Consider the following 23443-nt stretch of genomic DNA (forward strand, 5'->3'; position numbering starts at 1 on the left):
GAAATTATGAAAACAGAAAGAGACGAAAGGTACTTTTATTTAATTTAAAATGTTTTATTGGTCAAATAGCCTGGCTGCCCTTGGCATTTGAGGGTATCCTGAAATATCATACCCCAAAGGCATGCCTCTCACCATTACAATAACAGGAGAGGGTAGCATTTGGGGGGGGGGTTGATCGTTGCGTGCTAGGAATATGGGACCAAATACTAAACTTTTGACTACTTTTGTCCCAATACTTTTAGTCCCCTTAAATGGGCTATGTACAAAAGGTGTTGTCATTTATAAACAGTTCACCCGATATAGATGAAAATACCCGCAAAATAAAGCTGACAGTCTGCACTTTAACCTCATAGTCATTGTCATTTCAAATCCAAAGTGCTGGAATATAGAGCCAAAACAACAACAAATGTGTCACTGTCCCAATACTGTACCTTTGGAGCTCACTGTTGGTTGTAATCTCCTTTATCAACGTCTCAACCAAATATTACTCAATTATCCACATCGAAATGACGTGGTGTGCCAAGTGTGGACGTTATTTATGTCATGGTGAGTATACTAATGACTAATTAAGCTCTCTTCCTCTCTCTCTCTCTCTCTCTCTCTCTCTCTCTCTCTCTCTCTCTCTCTCTCTCTCTCTCTCTCTCTCTCTCTTACAGAGGGCTTCAGAGGACACTGCAACTTTGAGTTTGACCTCTGCTCCTGGCGCCAGTGCCGGCAGGACAATTTCGATTGGCTTATCAAAGCGGGCAGCACACCGACCACTGGCACAGGTCCATCTACTGACCACACCCTGCGGGACCCATCTGGCCACTACCTCTATGTGGAGAGCTCTTTCCCCCAGGCAACCGGAGACGCCGCTAGAATCTCAGGACCCCTCCTCAGCCGCAGGAGCAAGCAGTGCAAGGTCAGGCAAAGGTCAGGGCAGAGACTGTAGATAACAGTTCGGGAGCCATGTGGCTGTTACTGGGTCGAGATAAAAGGGTCATATGATCAATACATGGACACAAGCGTTGGTCCTGGTCGGTCCCTGGATGGGAGACCAGATGCTGCCGGAAGTGCTTTTGGAGGGCCAGTAGGAGGCACTCTTTCCTCTGGTCCCCCACAAAAAATATCCCAATGCCCGAGGGCGGTGATGTGGGACATTTTCCTGTGTAGGGTGCAGTCTTTCGGATTCAACGTTAAACGGGTGTCCTGACTCTCTATGGTCACTAAAGATCCCAAGTCACTTATCTAAAGAATAGGGGTGTTAACCCCAGGGTCCTGGCTAAATGCCCAATCTGGCCATCATACCATCATGGCCACCTAATTATTCCCAAATTCCAATTGGCTCATTCATCCCCCCCCCCTCGCCCCTATAATCCACCATACAAACCGACAGACAGATTAAGGGAGGAGGTTTAGGTAGACTATGAAGTAGAATTGGGGGAATATGTATAAAGGACTAGGTCAGTCAGTATCTCCTCCCTCTGTGTGTGACGAGATCAGCCAGTGCAGTGGGTGAGTCCAGGAGCCATCTCTCTTCTCTCAATTCAATTCAATTCAAGGGCTTTATTGGCATGGGAAACATGTGTTAACATTGCCAAAGCAAGTGAGATAGACAACATACAAAGTGAATATATAAAGTGAAAAACAACAAAATTAACAGTAAACATTACACATACAGAAGTTTAAAAACAGTAAAGACATTACAAATGTCATATTATATATATATATACAATGTACAAATAGTTAAAAGACACAAGATAAAATGAATAAGCATAAATATGGGTTGTATTTACAATGGTGTTTGTTCTTCACTGGTTGCCCTTTTCTTGTGGCAACAGGTCACAAATCTTGCTGCTGTGATGGCACACTGTGGAATTTCACCCAAAAGATATGGGAGTTTTTCAAAATTGGATTTGTTTTCGAATTCTTTGTGGATCTGTGTAATCTGGGGGAAATATGTCTCTTTAATATGGTCATACATTGGGCAGGAGGTTAGGAAGTGCAGCTCAGTTTCCACCTCATTTTGTGGGCAGTGAGCACATAGCCTGTCTTCTCTTGAGAGCCATGTCTGCCTACGGCGGCCTTTCTCAATAGCAAGGCTATGCTCACTGAGTCTGTACATAGTCAAAGCTTTCCTTAATTTTGGGTCAGTCACAGTGGTCAGGTATTCTGCCGCTGTGTACTCTCTGTGTAGGGCCAAATAGCATTCTAGTTTGCTCTGTTTTTTTGTTAATTCTTTCCAATGTGTTAAGTAATTATCTTTTTGTTTTCTCATGATTTGGTTGGGTCTAATTGTGCTGTTGTCCTGGGGCTGACCTCTCTCTCTGACTGAGCTCACATCAGTCAGTCTGTCGGAGTCCTTCTTTTTGAGTGCCTCGTTTGTATAGAACTGTGTCTGTCTCATCTCGGGCTGGACCTGCCAACCAATCACACACGCAGCTGACAGGCACCAATTAAACAGAGCGAGGGGAGGAGGGGAAGAGAGGGAGGAGAGAAGAAGCGGTAGTTTAGTCTTCTCACTGCCTCCCGCCCTCCCTCCGCATCTCGTTGCATTTGGTAGAAAACTCCTTAGCACTGCGTTTGAGTGGCTGACTTTGTGGGCTAGCTGTAATGAACAGGGGAAATGGAAGGAAATGAATGGAGCTATGGAGATTTTTGTTCACAACAAATTACCTTTGTATATAGATAGACCTCTTGCTTTGCATTCATGGTCTACGGGGAGGTAAAACGAGTGATCATAATAAGAGTGTTGCAGTGAAAAGTCAATGGTAAGGCAGAAAGCATTAGTCTCAGGTGCGTGTTGCTTTGATCAGATTTACTGAATCAAATCAAATCAAACTGTATTTGTCTCATGCGCCGAATACAACAAGTGTAGATCTTACCGTGAAATGCTTACTTTACAAACCCTTAACCAACAGTGCAGTTCAAGAAAAGTTCAAATCTAAAAAGTAACACAATAGCATAACAATAACGAGGCTATATAAAGGGGGTACCGGTACCGAGTCAGTGTGCGGGGGTACAGGTTAGTCGAGGTCATTTGTACATGTAGATAGGGGTGAAGTGACTATGCATAGATAATAAACAGCGAGTAGCAGCAGTGTACAAAACAAATGGAGGGAGGGGGGGGGGGTCAATGTTAAATTGCTCAGCAGTCTTGGAGGTAAGGAGCCTTTTGGTCCTTTACAAGTCAGGGGCATTTAAACTTCACTTTAATGAGTCGAGGAAAGTCTGTCATTGCTTAAATATCACAGTATTTCCCAGACTGTCTGCTGATCCAGCTAGAAATTTGATGGTACAGATGGAGATGTTTTAAGATGACGAGTTAGTTTTAACTAATTCAACTTGGCTACACTTGCATGACTTCACTATGTTTGTCACTCTCCTGTGTGTGTGTGTGTGTGTGTGTGTGTGTGTGTGTGTGTGTGTGTGTGTGTGTGTGTGTGTGTGTGTGTGTGTGTGTGTGTGTGTGTGTGTGTGTGTGTGTGTGTGTGTGTGTGTGTGTGTGTGTGTGTGTGTGTGTGTGTGTGTCCTTTCCCTTCTCCAGATCCGCTTCTACCTGCACATGTCTGGAGACGGCTTTGGAACGCTGAACGTGTTCCAGGTCACCAGCTCCTCAGGTCACCAGCTCCTCCTCAACCTGACTGGAGACCAGGGAAACTACTGGCAGAGGAGGGACATCCAGCTGACCTCTCAGGAAGACTTCCGGGTCACCTTCGAGGGCAAGGTGATGAACATTTCTATTGAATTCTTGTGACTTATGTTCATCTTGTGCATATCTAGCATAGCATTTGTATCTGTGAGTGTAACTGTGCCATGACAAAGTATTTGCCCGCTTTCTGATTTTCTCTATTTTTTTATATTTTTTAATACTGAATGTTATCAGATCTCCAACCAAAACCTAATATTAGATAAAGGGAACCTGAGTTTACAAAAAAATTTAAAAATATGTTTTATTTCTTTCTTTAATTAGCAAAGTTAAGCAACACCCAATTCCCCTATGTGAAAAAATAATTGCGGCCTTACACTCAATAACTGGTTGTGCCACCTTTAGCTGCAATGACTTCAACCAAAAGCTTCCTGTCGTTGTTGATCAGTCTCTCGCATCAGTGTGGAGGAATTCTGGCCCACTCTTGCATGCAGAACTGTTTTAACTCAGCGAAATGTGTGGGTTTACAAGCATGAGGTGCTGGTTTCAAGTCCTGTCACAACATCTCAATTGGGATTAGGTCTGGACTTTTCCAAAACGTACAATGTGTTGCTTTTTAGCCATTTTCATGTAGACTTGATTGTGTTTTGGATCATTGTCTTGCTGCGTGACTCAGCAGCGCTTCAGCTCACAGATGGATTGCCTGACATTCTCCCGTCAAATTCTCTGTTACACAGCAGAGAATTCATGGTTCCCGCAAAGGCAAAAAAGAATCCCAAAACCATCACACTATCAAATCAAATGTTATTGGTCACATACACATATTTAGCAGATGAGTACGCACCCTTGTGGGGCCCCTATGTTGAGGATCAGCGAAGTGGAGGTGTTTTTTTTCCTACCTTCACTGCCTGGTGGTGGCCTGTCAGGGAGTCCAGGACCCAGTTGCACAGGGCAGGACCCAGGGCTCCAAGCTTGATGATGAGCCTGGAGGGTACTATGGTGTTGAAGGCTGAGCTATAGTCAATGAACAGCATTCTGACATAGGTATTCCTCATGTCCAGGTGGGAAAGGGCAGGGTGCAGTGTCATGGCGATTACATCGTCAGTGGATCTATTGGGGCGGTAAGCAAATTGAAGTAGGTTTAGGGTGACAGGTAAGGTAGAGGTGATATGATCCTTAACTAACCTCTCAAAGCAATTCATGATGAGAGAAGTGAGTGCTACGGGGCGATAGTAATTTAGTTCAGTTACCTTGGCTTTCTTGGGTACAGGAACAATGGTGGACACCTTGAAGCAAGTTGGGACCGCAGACTGGGGACCTGCTTGACCGTTGGTATGAGGTTCCTGCTGTGGAATGCAGTGTTTGGCTTTCGCCAGGCATAATGGGACCCATTAGAAAGGTGGCAAGCACTTTTTCATGGCACTGTATATGTTTACTCTCTTTATCTTATCTGACTTGCCACAACTAAAGTTCCCTGTGGAACAATTATGCTATTTTATTCTATCCTAAGGTGGGCCCCAGCGCCAAGGGGGACATCTGTCTGGATGACATCACCTTCTCACCAGGCTGCCTGCTCTCGTCTACGTCAGAAGCACTGGAGACTCCACCCCCATCAGGTATGATGTCACTCCGGGTGCATCTCAATAGTCTTAAGTGACCTCCTCGTCTCCTTGTCTCCTCTCCTTCATAATAGTCTGAAAACCTACCCACTGGGAATTGACTTTGGCCTGTTCAGTTTTTTCGCATTAGTGCAGATGAAGGAAAGGAGGAGGGAGAAGAAAGAACTAAGTAGTACATTATTTAGGGAATAGGGCTTAATCTGACACGTTAAGTCATGGTTTTGCGGGCATAAATGACTGAGTGAACCAAGCGTTATCAGTCAGTGAATAAAGAACGGCTTGGTCTCCATTCAGATGATTGTACGTTTCCTCTGCATTCTTCCTGTTCTTTATGAGCCAAACCTTGAGAGACAAGAGAAAGGGACAACAACGTGTACTGATTTAGCCCCGTTGTCACAGTGGTGCATAGCAGCTATAATTGCCCTTTCTAATGTATAGCTTTACTGTTGTATTGGATGTCGGAGTGGAAGAGAGAAGAGGAGAGGGAGAGAAGAGGGGGGTTCTGAGGGGATGGGGAAGGCTTTGTGTGTGGCCTCTTTAAGGGACCTCTAGTGATCTGCTGGGCTGGACTATAGAGGCCTTATACACAATAGTCCTGTTGTGTGCGTCTGTCTCTTTCTTGCTTTCTCTCTCTCTCTCTCTCTCTCTCTCTCTCTCTCTCTCTCTCTCTCTCTCTCTCTCTCTCTCTCTCTCTCTCTCTCTCTGACTTACTCACAGCCACAGAATGTGTTTGAGAATGCAACCTAGCCTGCTGTGAGTCTGCCAACAGGCACGGGCATTAATGAGTCATCACATGACTTTAATGGAGTCTCAGCCCAATGGTAGTCAGCGGGAGTCGGCGGGAGTCAGTGTGAATATGAGGATGTTGTTAATGATATGTTGATATCCAGCTCGCACTTTCTTTTGACAATTGCCGTGCGTGCATTTGCGTTTGCTGAAATGTTACACTTGTTTTGGGATTAAACCCCTGCAATGCAGAGAGAGAGAGCTATGCCAAAATGGCTTTGACGGACATAGTTGAGAAAATGGCTGTCTTTTCTCTTACATTAAATATTATTTTGGCCAGACCAATGGCAGTACATATTAGTCCTCTCACTGGACTTTTTAAAATGTAAACACACTTGTATATTATATTCCTTGGTCATTGATAGCACTGGAAAGGAATATTAGAATAGTATTCTAATATAGTCAGAATTAAACAATGTAGTCAAATGTCTTCATAAAGCTAACTGAGATACAAGCAACACAGAGCAGGGGAAGATCTAAGGGAGCGATACAGATGGTTGGTGTACGTGCATTAGAAGACGAGGCCACTGCTACCATTACCCCGACATTATTATTCCATTTGGAACGAGTCAATCCCAGGGACGGCAGCCCCACAATCTCCAAGATCAATTACAAAATCAATCCGATCACCAGACAAGCAAGGTAGACCTGGCTTTCTCTCTTCTTCCTTTAAAAAATATATATATTTTCTATGATGAACAAAATGTGTCTGAACTTGTTTTCGCTCTACCTCCTCTCCCCCCTTTCCTCAGAAAGAACGTGATAGCATCTGAAAATACTTGAGCAATTGTTTCAGATAAATCAAGCTTAAAATTAAGCTCATATGTTAAAATCCATGCCTTTTATGAGATGCTACTCTCTGGCTGTCTCCCGGATGGTACTCGATTCCCTATATATTGCACTATTTTTGACCCAATGTTGCCATTTAATATGTAGCTTATGATGTATAATGGCATGTAATGACCGTGGACTAATCACATCAAAAAACGGTGGAGAATGGGCCTGTTGTTGAGGAGGACAGGGAGATGAGAGACAGCCTATTCAGATGAGAGGGAATGAGCCAAAGTGATGGAAAGCCATGTGGGACAAATGTAATCAGACAGCAGTGGGACGGCACCTGATGCAAGAGGAGATTCATGGCTGTAACAGGTCATTACCGTAAGATTGCTGAGAGTCTGGATGCGGCTGCTCTGTGATGGTTATGGATCATGTTGTCAGTAACACACAACCCACCAGACAATAAACACCAATGCCACCGATTCTTATACTCCCCAATCCACCAGGGGACAATATCTAACCCAGGGTGAGTATATGGGGTCGAAGGGCAATGGGTCATTACAGTACCTGTGTACCAGTGGAGGCTGCTGAGGGGAGGACAGCTCATAATAATGGCTAGGATGGAGTGAATGGAATGGCATCAACTAAATTAGATCCATTTTTAAAGTATAGGCTTCTGAGCCATCATATCCCATAATGATCATCATATAAAAGTCCATTAATCCTCTGTATTGGGAGAGAGAGGTGAGGTGAATGGGGGAATAAATAGAGTTTGGCTTTTCTGTTATGATAGAACATATCAGACCTGGGTTCAAAAACTATTTAAAATCTTTCAAATACTTTGAGTGTTTACTCCATCCTGCTTGGAGTGCTAAGTGGGCAGGGTTTGCAGTTTTGGGACCTTTCTGATTGGTCCATTAAGCCCAGCTAGCTCAATCAAGCACTTATACATTATTTCAATTATTTATTACCATTTGAACCCCCGTCTGGAGCATACAAGTACAAAATCAGCTATTTACAAAGGCAGAAACAACTTTCAACATTTGAAATGACTTGAATGTATGGAAATGATTGTCATGGTAGACCAAACTCTTTCTTCGTTGCCTTTGAGTGGCAAAATGGTTTCCTGTTTTTTTACATGTCCATATATGGCCCCAAATTGCACCATATTCCCTTTTGTGATGCCCTAATTTTGATGGTAGGGCTCTGGTCAAAATTAGTGCACTATAAAGGGAATAGGGTGCACATCATGCCACTATGGTGGGACCATATTCCTTCTGGTCCTGTGCACCTGAAGAAGTGGAAGAGAATACTAGAGGGGATTTATCCCCCTTTCTTTGCTTGAATTACTGGGAACACCCCTCTTCATCACGCATCATCACGCCTCTCTAATACTCCCAAACCCCAAGTCTGACCCCACTGGAATGCCTGGCTCCTATACAGCCACAATCCCCTCTTCTCAGCCGTCTACTCCCCCTCCTTCTGACACAAAGCCTTACTGCTCCCCTCCTTTGTCCTCCTAAGCCACTGACTGAAAGAGAGGCTAATGTATCATTCAGAACGTCTGCTTGCTTGGCTTACTTTTTATATTCAATTTGAATTCTTGGCCTTTCAGGTCTCTTTGGTTGTTTTGAGATTCAGGATCAGCTTTGCCTTTTAGATCACAATTAATAACATTGCATGCACAAACGGGGGGGAACTGATACTAGATCAGCACTCCTCGTCTGAGACACTTGATGTCGTTTCGACGAATGGCTTGACTAAACTGTATGGATTTTACTAACTCCACTAGATGTCATTACCCCGACATTATGAAGGTGAAGTTCTGATCATGTAGAGGTGAGCTCACCATCTCAATATCTGCATTATTTAATAGCAACTGCCTCTTTATTGTCACCTTAGGCCTTTTCATCCAGTCTGTGTGTGTGTGTGTGTGTGCATGTACACTACATTACCAAAAGTATGTGGACACCTCCTCGTCAAACATCTCATTCCAAAATCATGGGCATTAATATGGAGTTGCGCCCCCCCCCCCTTTGTTGCTACAACAGCCTACAGGCTTTCCACTAGATGTTGGAACATTTGCTGCGGGGACTGCGGGGAGCATTAGTGAGGTCGGGCAATGATGTTGGGCGATTAGGCCTGGCAGTCAGCATTTCCATTAATCCCAAAGGGGTTCGACAGGGTTGAGGTCAGGGCTCTAGGCAGGCCAGTCAAGTTCTTCCACACCAATCTTGACAAACCATTTCTGTATGGACCTCACTTTGTGCACAGGGGGCATTGTCATGCTGAAACAGGAAAGGGCCTTCCCCAATCTGTTGCCACAAAGTTGCAAGCACAGAATAAACTAGAATGTCATTGTATGCTCTAGCGTTAACATTTCCCTTCACTGGAACTAAGGGGCCTAGCCCGAACCATGAAAAACAGCCCTAGACCATAAATCCTAGTCCCTCAAACTTTACAGTTGGCACCATGGATTTAGGCAGGTAGCGTTCTCCTGGGTTCCACCAAACCCAGATTTGTCTGTCAGACTGCCAGATGTTGAAGCATGATTTGTCACTTCAGAGAACGCATTTCCAGTGCCTCCAGAGTCAAATGGCGCTTGGCATTGCGCATGGTGAATTTAGGTTTGTGCGCAGCTACTCATTTCATGAACTCCCGATGAACAGCTTTTGTGCTGACGTTGCTTCTAGAGGCAGTTTGGAACTCGGTAGCGAGTGCTGCAACTGAGGACGGTGCCACATTAAAAGTCACTGAGCTCTTCAGTAAGTCCATTCTACTGCCAATGTTTGTCTATGGAGATTGGATGGGTGTGCCTCAATGTTTTACAGCCCTCAGCAACGAGGTGTTGCTGAAATAGCAAGATCCACTCATTTGAAGGGTTGTCCCCATAATTTTGTATACATATAGAGTGTATTTCTGGTGATGGTTAGGTCTTAAGACCAGAGCCAACCCAAATCCACAGGGAATTCACACAGCTGTTTGTGCACTGAATGAATACAACTTTTTGTTGTGCACTATTTGTTTTACATTTACATTTAAGTCATTTAGCAGACGCTCTTATCCAGAGCGACTTAGAAATTGGTGCATTCACCTTATGACATCCAGTGGAACAGCCACTTTACAATAGTGCATCTAAATATTTTAAGGGGGGGTGAGAAGGATTACTTTATCCTATCCTAGGTATTCCTTAAAGAGGTGGGGTTTCAGGTGTCTCCGGAAGGTGGTGATTGACTCCGCTGTCCTGGCGTCGTGAGGGAGTTTGTTCCACCATTGGGGAGCCAGAGCAGCGAACAGTTTTGACTGGGCTGAGCGGGAACTGTACTTCCTCAGTGGTAGGGAAGCAAGCAGGCCAGAGGTGGATGAACGCAGTGCCCTTATTTGGGTGTAGGGCCTGATCAGAGCCTGGAGGTACTGAGGTGCCGTTCCCCTCACAGCTCCGTAGGCAAGCACCATGGTCTTGTAGCGGATGCGAGCTTCAACTGGAAGCCAGTGGAGAGAGCGGAGGAGCGGGGTGACGTGAATTTAATACTTTTTGATTTTAATACTTCATTGATTTCCTATCTCACTGTCCTTTGTCCAGTCTGGTCCTGCATATCACCCTAGTCTCTTGGCTAAATGTTGCAGCATGATCCATAACATTTTTACAGCACCCCATATCCTATACAGTATAATGCTGGGCCAAGGCCCAAAAGCACTTTATACGGAATAGAGTGCCATTTGGGACACAATCCTAGTGCTGGGCAGCCTGAACGTACCCTCTTTCATTTGAGTGGTGCTTCACTTCACTAATGGCTGACCCCTGACCTCTGCTCTACATGATGTATGAGGAAGCTAATGTATGCCAACATCATGCTAGCTACACACACAGATCCTGACGCTGCTGCAGTTTCCCTTTGCCTTCATGTGCAAGCCACTGAATGCTATACAATAGATTGACTTTGTGTAACTCTCAATACATGGCCTCTCCCTTAGTCAGTGTGTGTGTGTGTGTGTGTGTGTGTGTGTGTGTGTGTGTGTGTGTGTGTGTGTGTGTGTGTGTGTGTGTGTGTGTGTGTGTGTGTGTGTGTGTGTGTGTGTGTGTGTGTGTGTGTGTGTGTGTGTGTGTGTGTGTGTGTGTGTGTGTGTGTGTGTGTGTGTCTGTGTCATGCAAGTATTATGCGTTATAATCCGTGTGTGTCTGTCTGTCTGTCTGGCTCAAGCATATATTATGCATTGTAATCAGTGTGTGTGTTCCCTAGGCTCCTGTCCTCTGGGCCACCTGCAGTGTGAGAACGGCCAGTGTTTCCATCCAGACAAGAGCTGTGACTTCATAGACGTTTGCGGCGATGGCACCGATGAAAAGGATTGTGGGACTTCCTGCTCTTTCGAGAATGGTCGCTGTGGTTGGAAGAGCTCCCTGGCTGACAACTTTGATTGGGCATTGGGTGTGGGCTCGGTCCAGGGCATAAGACCTCCATTTGACCACACTCTGAAGAATGAGCATGGTAGTGTATTAGTGTATTTCTCTCTGCAATTCATATGTGAATTCCCCTTATAGTCCACACTTTTTATAAAAACATGAAACTTGGTACAGTTGCACAGTTTGGAGCTCTGAGTATTTCTCTATCCGACCATAACCGAACAATGTATTTTTTACTTCATACTGTATCTGCTGAACCAAAGCTTAGAATAGAATCCAATAACATACTTAAATTGATTTGAGCAAGTATATAAAATGTAGCTTTTTTTACATTCCCTACCTGCTCTGCGAATAAATTAAACCTGTATCCCAGCATTTTATGAGATAGTTGGATCACATTTCTTGGCTCAAGATGGAGAGGATTGCATTCCATACATAGGGCTCTGGTCAGTAGTGTATTGCGCTCTATAGGGAAAAGGATAGGATGCCATTAGGGATGTATCACAGACAAGGTATTGAATGTCTATTCATCTGCAGTATCTTGAGAAGTTTTTGAATTGACTTAGAGCCACATATGAATGATTAGACTCTTCCAGTCTGTCGAATGTTCTAGATCACTGACTCCCATTGAATCCAGCATGTTCTTTTTTAACTTTGGAGGTTTGATCATTGACTTGGTAAACTTTTTTGTGCCCTCTGTAATGGCAACCACTGAAGACACCAAGGGGCAATTGCAGTGATCGCCACCCCATGACCTCACTGTTTTTTTGTCTGAGGAGGTGGCTATCAATCTGCTTCACACCTCTTTCTCTATCTCTCATTCTCTCTCACCCAGGTCATTTTGTCTATCTGGAAGCTACTCCAGTGGGATTTAAAGGTGATACGGCTCACATGAAGAGCTCTGTGTGGAAGGAGTCCAGTGCCACCTGCAAGCTCACCTTCTGGTACTACATTTCCCACAAAGCATCAGGAACCATCCGCTTACTGGTCAAGGTAAAAATGTTATTTTACTTATTGTTGAGGGATGGACATAATATGGAATAGTATACAGTTGAAGTCGGAAGTTTACATAGACCTTAGCCAACTACATTTTTCACAATTCCTGAAATTTAATCCTAGTAAAAATTCCCTGTCTTAGGTCAGTTAGGATCACCACTTTATGTCCATCCCTAACTAGAACATCTCCTGACAAGATAGAACTGCCAAAGGGGGCGGTGTTGCAATCTACTGCAGAGATAGCCTGCAGAGTTCTGTCTTTACTATCCAGGTCTGTGCCCAAACAATTTGAGCTTCTACTTTTAAAAATTCCACTTTTTCCAGAAACTTTATTTTAAGAATGTAAAATGTCAGAATAATAATAGAGAGAATGATATATTTCAGCTTCTATTTCTTTCATCACATTCGCAGTGGGTCAGAAGTTTACATACACTCAATTGTAATTTGGTAGAATTTACTTTAAATTGTTTAACTTGGGTAAAACGTTTTGGGTCGCCTTCCACAAGCTTCCCACAATAAGTTGGTGAATTTTGGCCCATTCCTCCTGACAGAGCTGGTGTAACTGAGGTTTGTAGGCCACCTTGCTCGCACACACTTTTTCAGTTCTGCCCACACTTTTTCTGTAGGATTGAGGTCAGGGCTTTGTAATGGCCACTCCAATACCTTGACTTTGTTGTCTTTAAGCCATTTTTCACTTTCCAGAAACAAGTCTCTCACCATTGCTGCTTGTTATAGGCCACCCTCTGCCCCCAGCTGTGCCCTGGACACCATATGTGAATTGATTGCCCCCCATCTATCTTCAGAGCTCGTTCTGCTAGGTGACCTAAACTGGGACATGCTTAAAACACCCAGACATCCTACAATCTAAGCTTGATGCCCTCAATCTCACACAAATAATCAATGAACCTACCATGTACCACCCCAAAGCCGTAAACACGGGCACCCTCATAGATATCATCCTAACCAACTTGCCCTCTAAATACACCTCTGCTGTTTTCAACTCAGAGATCACTGCCTCATTGCCTGCATCTGTAATGGGTTAGCGGTCGAACAACCTCCACTCATCACTTGTCAAACGATCCCTGAAACACTTCAGCGAGCAGGCCTTTCTAATCGACCTGGCCCGGGTATCCTGAAAGGATATTGACTTCATCCCGTCAGTAGAGGATGCCTGGTTATTTTTTTTTTATGCCTTCCTCACCATCTTAAATAAGCATGCCCCATTCAAGACATTTAGAACCAGGAACAGATATAGCCCTTGGTTCTCTCCAGACCTGACTGCCCTTAACCAACACAAAAACATCCTATGGCGTTCTGCATTAGCATCGAACAGCCCCCGTGATATGCAACTTTTCAGGGAAGTTAGGAACCAATATACACAGGCAGTTAGAAAAGCTAAGGCTAGATTCGCTGCTCAAAATCTGGACCCCTACAAATCACGACGCCAGGACAGCGGAGTCAATCACCACCTTCCGGAGACACCTGAAACCCCACCTCTTTAAGGAATACCTAGGATAGGATAAAGTAATCCTTCTCACCCCCCCCCCCCCTTAAAATATTTAGATGCACTATTGTAAAGTGGTTGTTCCACTGGATGTCATAAGGTGAATGCACCAATTTGTAAGTCGCTCTGGATAAGAGCGTCTGCTAAATGACTTAAATGTAATGTAAATGTAAATCAGCCGGGCTAGACAATCTGGACCATTTCTTTCTAAAACTATTTGCTGAAATTGTTGCAACCCCTATTACTAGCCTGTTCAACCTCTCTTTCGTGTAGTCTGAGATTCCCAAAGATTGGAAAGCTGCCTTGGTCATTCCCCTCTTCAAAGGGTGTGACACTCTAGACCCAAACTGCTACAGACCTATATCTATCCTACCCTGTCTTTCTAAGGTCTTCGAAAGCCAAGTTAACAAACAGATTACCGACCATTTTGAATCCCACTGTACCTTCTCCGCTATGAAATCTGGTTTCAGAGCTGGTCATGGGTGCACCTCAGCCATGCTCAAGGTCCTAAACTACATCATAACCCCCATCGATAAGAGACATTACTGTGTAGCCATATTCATCGACCTGTCCAAGGCTTTCGACTCTGTCAATCACCACATCCTCATCGGCAGACTCGACAGCCTTGGTTTCTCAAATGAGAACGCAGACGACACCATTCCTAATACTTCTGGCCCTTCTTTGGCACTGTGTTAACTTTTTATGGCTGCAGGGGCAGTATTGAGTAACTTGGATGAAAGGTGCCCCGAGATGCCCAGAGTAAACGGCCTGCTCCTCAGTCCCAGTTGCTAATATATGCATATTATTATTAGTATTGGATAGAAAACACTCTGCAGTTTCTAAAACTGTTTGAATGATGTCTGTGAGTATAACATAACTCATATGGCAGGCAAAAACTTAAGAAGAAATCCAAACAGGAAGTGAGAAATCTGAGGTTGGTCGATTTTCAACCCAGCCCTTATTGAATTCACAGCGGGATATGGATGAAGTTGCACTTCCTAGGGCTTCTACTAGATGTCAACCTTCTTTAGATGCTTGAATGAGGCTTCTACTGTGTTGTGGGTCTGAAGGAGCTGAAGGAGTCCGGTTACTGGCAGAGGGCCAGCTCCCGGTCATGTGCAATTCACATGATAGCGACCTGCGTTCCATGGCTTTTCTACACACAAAGGAATTCTCCGGTTGGAACTTTATTGAAGATTTATGATAACAACACCCTAAAGATTGATTCTATACTTAGTTTGACAAGTTTCTTCGACCTGTAATATAACGTTTTGAAGTTTTCATCCGACATTCGGATTGGACCTGCACGAGCATTTGGATTTGTATACCTAAGCCCTAGCAAAAGTAGCTACTTGGACATTATCGAACAAATCAAGCATTTATTGTGGAACTAGGATACCTGGGAGTGCATTCTGATGAAGATCATCAAAGGTAAGGGAATATTTATAATGTGATTTCTGGTTTCTGTTGACTCCAACATGGTGAATAATTGTATTTATTTTCTGAGCGCCGTCTCGGATTACTGCATGGTTTGCTTTTTCCGTAAAGTTTTTAAAAAATCTGACACAGCGGTTGCATTAAGGACAGGTATATCTATAATTCCATGTGTATAACTTGTATTATCATCTACATTTATGATGAGTATTTCTGTTGAATTGATGTGGCTATGCAAAATCACTGGATGTTTTTGGACCTAGTGAACGTAACGCACCAATGTAAACTCAGATTTTTTATATAAATATGAACTTTATCAAACAAAACATACATGTATTGTGTAACATGAAGTCCTATGAGTGTCATCTGATGAAGATCATCAAAGGTTAGTGATAGAGAAAATCAATTTGTGCATTTTGTGACTCCTCTCTTTGGCTGGAAAAATGGCTGGGTTTTTCTGTCAGTTGGTGGTCACTGAATATAATCGTTTGTGGTGCTTTCGCTGTAAAGCCTATTTGAATTCAGACACTGTGGTGGGATTAACAAGAAGTTTACCTTTAAAACGGTATAAGATACATGTATGTTTGAGGAATTTTATTAATGAGATTTCTGTTGTTTTGAATTTGGCGCCCTGCACTTTCACTGGCTGTTGTCAAATCATCCCGTTAATGGGATTGCAGCCCTAAAAAGTTTTAACAACCCTCTCTAGACGAGCGTCATTGCCATACAGATCTCCTTCCGTGGCCTCCAACTGCTCTTAAATACAAGTAAAACTAAATGCATGCTTTTCAACCGATCACTGCCTGCACCTGCCCGCCCGTCCAGCATCACTACTCTGGATGGTTCGGACTTAGAATATGTGGACAACTACAAATACCTAGGTGTCTGGTTAGACTGTAAACTCTCCTTCCAGACGCACATCAAACATCTCCAATCCAAAGTTAAATCTAGAATTGCCTTCCTATTTCTTAACACAGCATCCTTCACTCATGCTGCCAAACATACCCTCGTAAAACTGACCATCGTACCGATCCTCGACTTCGGCTATGTCATCTACAAAATAGCCTCCAAATACCCTACTCAATAAATTTGATGCAGACTTCTAGGTATTTGTAGTTGTCCACATATTCTAAGTCAGAACCGTCCAGAGTAGTGATGCTGGACGGACGGGCAAGTGCGGGCAGCAACCGGTTCAATAGCATGCATTTAGTTTTACTTGCAATTAAAAGCAGTTGGAGGCCACGGAAGGAGAGTTGTATGGCATTGAAGCTCGTCTAGAGGTTAGTTCACACAGTGCAGAATGGTGTCGTCTGCGTAGAGGTGGATCCGAGAATCACCAGCAGCAAGAGCGACATCATTGATGTATGCAGAGAAGAGAGTCGGCCCGAGAATTGAACCCTGTGACACCCCCATTTAGACTGCCAGAGGTCCGGACAACAGGCCCTCCGATTTGACACTGAACTCTGTCAGAGAAGTAGTTGGTGAACCAGGCGAGGCAATCATTTGAGGAACCAAGGCTGTTGAGTCTGCCGATAAGAATGTGGTGATTGACAGAGTCGAAAGCCTTGGACAGGTCGAAGAATACGGCTGCACAGTAATGTCTCTTATCGATGGAGGTTATGATATCATTTAGGACCTTGAGCGTGACTGAGGTGCACCCACGACCAGCTCTGAAACCAAATTGCATAGCGGAGAAGGTACGGTGGGATTCAAAATGGTCGGTAATCTGTTTGTTCACTTGGCTTTCGAAAGCCAAGGCAGGGTAGGATAGATATAGGTCTATCGCAGTTTGGGTCTAGAGTGTCTCCCCCTTTGAAGAGGGGGATGACCGCAGCAGCTTTCCAATCTTTGGGAATCTCAGACGATACAAAAGAGGTTGAATAGTCTAGTAATAGAGGTTCCAACAATTTCGGCAGATAATTTTAGAAAGAGAGGGTCCAGATTGTCTAGCCCGGCTGATTTGTAGGGGTCCAGATTTTGCCGCTCTTTCAGAACATCAGCTATCTGGATTTGGATGGAGAAATGGGAGAGGCTTGTGCAAGTTGCTGTGGGGGGTGCAGGGCTGTTGATCGGGGTAGGGGTAGCCGGGTGGAAAGCATGACCAGCCATAGAAAAATGCTTCTTGAAATTCTCAATTATTGTGGATTTATCGGTGGTGACAGTGTTTCCTAGCCTCAGTGCAGTTGGCAGCTGGGAAGAGGTGCTTTTATTCTTCATGGACTTTATAGTGTCCCAGAACCTTTTTGAGTTTGTGCTACAGGATGAACATTTCTGCTTGAAAAGCTAGCCTTAGATTTCCTAACTGCCTGTGTATATTGGTTCCTATCTTCCGTGAAAAGATGCATATCATGGGGGCTATGCGATGCTAATGCAGAACGCCACAGGATGTTTTTGTGCTGGTCAAGGGCATTCAGGTCTGGAGTGAACCAAGGGCTATATCTATTCCTGGTTCTACATTTTTTGAATGGTATATGTTTATTTAAGATGGTGAGGAAGGCACTTTTAAAGAATAACCAGGCATCCTCTACTGACGGGATGAGGTCAATACCCTTCCAGGATACGCGGGCCAGGTCGATTAGAAAGGTCTGCTCGCGGCATTGTTTTAGCGAGCGTTTGACAGTGATGAGGGGTGGTCGTTTGACCGCAGACCCATTACGGATGCAGGCAATGAGGCAGTGATCGCTGATATCTTGGTTGAAAACAGCAGAGGTGTATTTGGAGGGCAAGTTAGTTAGGATGATATTTATGAGGGTGCCCGTGTTTACGGCTTTGGAGTTGTACCTGGTAGGTTCATTGATCATTTGTGTGAGATTGAGGGCACCAAGCTTAGATTGTAGGATGTCTGGGGTGTTAAGCATGTCCCAGTTTAGGTCACCTAGCAGTACGAGCTCTGAAGATGGATGGGGGGCAATCAGTTCACATATGGTGTCCAGAGCACAGCTGGGGGCAGAGGTTGGCCTATAGCAGGCGGCAACGGTGAGAGACTTGTTTTTAGAGAGGTGGATTATTAAAAGTAGAATTTCAAATTGTTTGGGTACATGCCTGGATAGTAGGACAGAAGTCTGCAGGCTATCTCTGCAGTAGTTTGCAACACCGCCCCCTTTGGTCATTCTATCTTGTCTGAAAATGTTGTAGTTAGGGATGGAGATTACAGAGTTTTTGGTGGTCTTCCTAAGCCAGGATTTAGACATGGCCAGGACATCCGGGTTGGCAGAGTGTGCTAAAGCATTGAATAAAACAAACTTAGGGAGGAGGCTTCTAATGTTAACATACATGAAACAAGGCTATTACGTTTACAGAAGTCATCAAAAGAGAGCACCTGGGGAATAGGAGTGGAGCTAGTCACTGCAGGGCTTGGATTCACCTCTACATTACCAGAGGAACAGAGGAGGAGTAGGATAAGGGTATGGCTAAAAGCTATGAGAATTGGTCGTCTCGGACGTCTGGAACAGAGAGTAAAAGGAGCAGATTTCTGGGGGCGATAAAATAGCTTCAAGGTATAATGTACAGACAAAGGTATGGTAGGATATGAATAAAGTGAAGGTAAACCTAGGCATTGAGTGATGATGAGAGAGATATTATCTCTAGAAACATAATTGAAACCAGGTGATGTCATCGCATGTGTGGGTGGTTAAACTGAAAGGTTGGATAAGGTATAGCGGGCAGGGCTAGAGGATCTACAGTGACATAAGCCAATAAACACTAACCAGAACAGCAATGGACAAGGCATATTGACATTAAGGAGAGGCATGGTTAGCCGAGTGATCATAAGGGTCCAATGAGTAGTGAGGTTGGTTTTGGTCACTGCGATTCAAACAGCTAGCCGGGCCATGGGAAGCAAGCTGGCAGAGGATGGAGGTCTGTTTTTAGCCACCTCATGCGTTTCCATCGGTAGATTAGTGGGGTTTCATGTGGTAGAGGGGACCAATCCAATTGGCAAAATAGATGTAGTTATAGTGACCCAAGAAAATTGTCCAATGGACCTATTCAGATAGCAGCCGATAAAACAGCTAATGATTAGCGGGCCGCAGATGGGCGTTCAGGTAACGTCGCGATGGATGGGCCAGTTGGATAACTCCCTCGGGCAGATAACGTTGGTATTCCAGTCGTGAAGGCCCGGTGGGGCTCCGCGTCCGCTGTAAAACGGGTCCGGATAGGTGATTGTAGCCCAGGAGTGGCTGATGGAACTCTTCAGCTGGCTAGCTCCGGAATAATTGATGTTTGCTCCGGGACTGACGTAAGCCAATAGTCACTCGGATAGCAGCTAGCGAGCTGCAAGATCCAGGTGTAAATGTCCAGAGCTTGCGGTAGAATTCCGGGGATATGGAGAGAAATAGGTCCGGTATGCTCTGGTCTGAGTCGCGTTGTACAAAACTGGCGATAGCTTTTCGAGCTAAAGGATAGTTGATGACCGCCAACCATGGTTCGCTGAATACTAATGTTAGCCAGTGAATTGGCTAGCTTCTGGCTAGCTTCTGTTGTGGATTTGAGGTGAATAATACTTTTTAAAAATAAATTGGTGAGGCGGGTTGCAGGAGTGTTTTGAAGTTGAGTTTTTAGAAGAAAAAATATATGCGAAGAAAATATGTAAATATATATACACGGGACACGACAAGACGAGGACAAAGGACGTCTGACTGCTATGCCATCTTGGATCTAGAAATATTCTACCCATTACTGCGACCTGTACGCTCTCGTTGGCTGGCACTCGCTTCATACTCGCCGCCAAACCTACTGGCTCCAGGTCATCTACAAGTCTCTGCTAGGTAATGCCCCGCCTTATCTCAGCTCACTGGTCACCATAGCGGCAGCCACCCGTAGCACGCGCTCCAGCAGGTGTATCTCACTGGTCACCCCCAAAGCCAATTCTTACTTTGGCTGCCTTTCCTTCCAGTTCTCTGCTGCGAATGACTGGAACGAACTGCAAAAATCACTGAAGCTGGAGACTCATATCTCCCTCACTATCTTTAAGCACCAGCTGTCAGAGCAGCTCACAGATCACTGCACCTGTACATAACCCATCTGTAAATAGCCCATCCAACTACTTCACCTCCTACTGTATTTATTTACTATATTTATACTGTATTTATCTTGCTCCTTTGCACCCCAGTATCTCTACTTGCACATTCATCTTCTGCACATCTACCATTCCAGTGTTTAATTGCTATATTGTAATTACTTCGCCACCATGGCCCATTTACTGCCTTAACTTCCTTATCTTACCTCATTTGCACACACTGTATATGTACTTTTTCCACTGTATTATTGACTGTATGTTTGTTCATTCCATGTGTAACTCTGTGTTGTGGTATGTGTCAAACTGCTTTGCTTTATCTTGGCCAGGTTGCAGTTGTAAATGAGAACTTGTTCTCAACTAGCCTACCTGGCTAAATAAAGGTGAAATAAAAATGTGCAGTTGCAAACCGTAGTCTGGCTTTTTTTTATGGCGGTTTTGAAGCAGTGGTTTCTTCCTTGCTGAGCGGCATTTCAGGTTATGTGGATATAGGACTCGTTTTACTGTGGATATAGATACTTTTGTACCTGTTTCCTCCAGCATCTTCACAAGGTCCTTTGCTGTTCTGGGATTGATTTGCACTTTTCACACCAAAGTACACACCAAAGAACGCATCTCCTTCCTGAGTGGTATGACTGCTGCGTGGTCCCATGGTGTTTATACTTGCGTAGTATTGATTGTACAGATGAACGTGGTACCTTCAGGCGTTTGGAAATTGCTCCCAAGGATGAACCAGAATGGTTGAGGTCTGCAGTTTTTTTCCGAGGTCTTGGCTGATTTCTTTTGATTTTCCCATGATGTCAAGTAAAGAGGCACTGAGTTTGAAGGTAGGCCTTGAAATACATCCACAGGTACACCTCCAATTGACTCAAATGATGTCAATTAGCCTATCAGAAGCTTCTAAAGCAATGACATCATTTTCGGGCATTTTCCAAGCTGTATAAATGCACAGTCAACTTATTGTATGTCAACTTCTGACCCACTGGTGAATTATAAGTGAAATAATCTGTCTGTAAACAATTGTTGGAAAAATGACTTGTGCCATGCACAAAGTAGATGTCCTAACCGACTTGCCAAATCTATAGTTCGTTAACAAGACATTTGTAGAGTGGTTGAAAAACAAGTATTAATGATTCCAACCTAAGTGTATGTAAACTTCCGACTTCAACTGTATGTGCATTTACATTGAATGCAGCTAGAAATATATCTGTTTGCACTTTGAAGCACACAATGTCCATAGGATGTCATTGCTGATGACTCGCGTAGATGGGATGTCTCCCAAATGGCACCCTGTTCCCTATAAAGTGCACAGGCTCTCTTGATTCTTGCTTTGTATTTTTTGTTTACTCTCAAACATGATTAAACTTGGTATGGTAGTGCTCAAGGTTAAGGTGCAAACAATGCTTTAGATCTGCAGGTTCGTGAGTGTCCGTGTGTGTGATACTCTTGTTGTTTAGCTACGGCAGGGTACAGGCCATGAATGCTGATCATACACACGCACGCAAACACACACACTGTTCTGTGCGTTAGCGTACACATGTGGTACTGTGTGTATGTGTGCTTGACACTGTGTGTGTGTGTGTGATCGTGCGCTCGTGTGTGTTAGCTTTCCCGAATGGTTCCCTGTGTGTGTGAGCTTGCACACACAGCAAGAACCATTCTGTGCAATTTGCAAAGCAGGTCAGGAAGTCATCATGTAAATTTCAGCAAAGCCTCTTATCCCTCTTCTAGCAGCAAGGGGTGGTATCCCACCTACAGGAATTAGCATTTCATTAAGCTTCCCCTGATAAAGGAGGCAACTGTTATGCTAATAACCCAGATAATGCCTTATGCAGGAAACTGGACTGCCTGCGGTAACACTAGCTAGCGTAACAGAGCTCATGGTGCATGGTGAGTGTGTAAGAAAGAGAGCTACAGGCGATGAGAGCAAAATGGCACCCTATTTCCTGCATGTATATAGTGCCTGGTTAAAAGTAGTGCACTATACAGGGAATTAGGTGCATTTGAGATGTACCTTAGGAGTCCAGTGCACCAGCGCCTGAAGTCACCGTGCCTTGTCAGAGGTTGGTTGCTAAGGGGATGGATGTTTAGAAATGATTTAAACCCCCACAACATATATTTTAGGCAATGGTGTCATCTCTGTGATTACTCTAGGTGACTGTACTAAGTTAAAATAACACAATTCAATCATTTGTTTTCACAGAAACCATTACAGGATATTTAAAAAAACAGCAACAGACACTTTACAAAAAAAAACATATGGGGACAAGGGGACTGTACAGGTGCAGTGATAGAAGGGATGATCAACATTATTCACATCACAGATCAGGAATCACATATGGGTCTGTGAAGTGCAGTTCCATATGTGAAGGTAATGTGATTTTGAGCCCACCACGCTATTCCATAGGATCACTCTCATGATGGAGGTGTGGGGACAAAATGTCACGCGTGATCATGGACAAGAGTTCTAAGTTAACAGTACTATCAGATCAGAGTGGGAGAAAAAAGGAGTCATGGTGGGCCATTTATTAATGTAGATGTAATGTGTGTGTGTGTCTGTGTCTGTGTCTGTGTATGTGACCGAGCGACACTCTGATCTCTTTGTCACTGTGTTCGTATGAAGTATGAGGAGCTCTAGTCTGTACAGGCCAAGTTGAGAGTACACGCGCGCACACACACTGCTCTGTGTGCTGTGGATATTGGCTAAAATTGTCAAAGACCCCAACCACCCAAGCCATAGACTATTTTCTCTGCCTCCGCACGGCAAGAGGTGCCAGTGCATCAAGTCTGACACCAACAGGCTGTTGAACGGCTTCTATCCCCAAGCAATACGACGGATAAATAGCTAACAAAATAGCTACACAGACCGAGTTTACCTTATATCTTTATTTGATTCTCTATGCACAATCACAGGGCCCTACACACTCACACCCACTGTCACTACAACACACACACACACACACTCACTCCATCATTTGCTCACTCGCACATAATATGCACATACATGTCTACTGACGACTCTACACACTCGCACACCCGCTCACATACAAGCTGCTGCTACTCTGTTTATCTTATATCCTGTTGCCTAGTCACCTTACCTCCAAACAGTACCAGTCAAAAGTTTGGACACACCTACCTTTTCAATGGTTTTTCTTAATATTTCACCATTTTCTACATTGTAGAATAATAGTGAAGACAAACTATGAAATAAAACATATTCTTCAAAGAAGCCACCCCTTGCCTTGATGACAACTCTTGGCATTCTCTCAACCAGCTTCAT

At 44.1% G+C, this 23443-nt stretch overlaps 1 protein-coding gene across 1 annotated transcript in view; it reads left to right on the plus strand.

Moving 5' to 3' along the window:
* The window catches only part of malrd1 (MAM and LDL receptor class A domain containing 1), a 123381-nt gene that overhangs the window by 56374 nt on the left and 43564 nt on the right, over nt 1–23443 (plus strand). Inside the window, exons 17-21 of the mRNA XM_046356187.1 lie at nt 657–904; nt 3530–3709; nt 5142–5247; nt 11055–11300; nt 12051–12208. Of these exons, the coding sequence (XP_046212143.1) occupies nt 657–904; nt 3530–3709; nt 5142–5247; nt 11055–11300; nt 12051–12208 (938 nt within the window). The remainder of the gene's footprint in view (nt 1–656; nt 905–3529; nt 3710–5141; nt 5248–11054; nt 11301–12050; nt 12209–23443) is intronic.

This window comes from Oncorhynchus gorbuscha, linkage group LG07, assembly GCF_021184085.1.
Source record: "Oncorhynchus gorbuscha isolate QuinsamMale2020 ecotype Even-year linkage group LG07, OgorEven_v1.0, whole genome shotgun sequence".
Classification (NCBI taxonomy): Eukaryota; Metazoa; Chordata; class Actinopteri; order Salmoniformes; family Salmonidae; genus Oncorhynchus; species Oncorhynchus gorbuscha.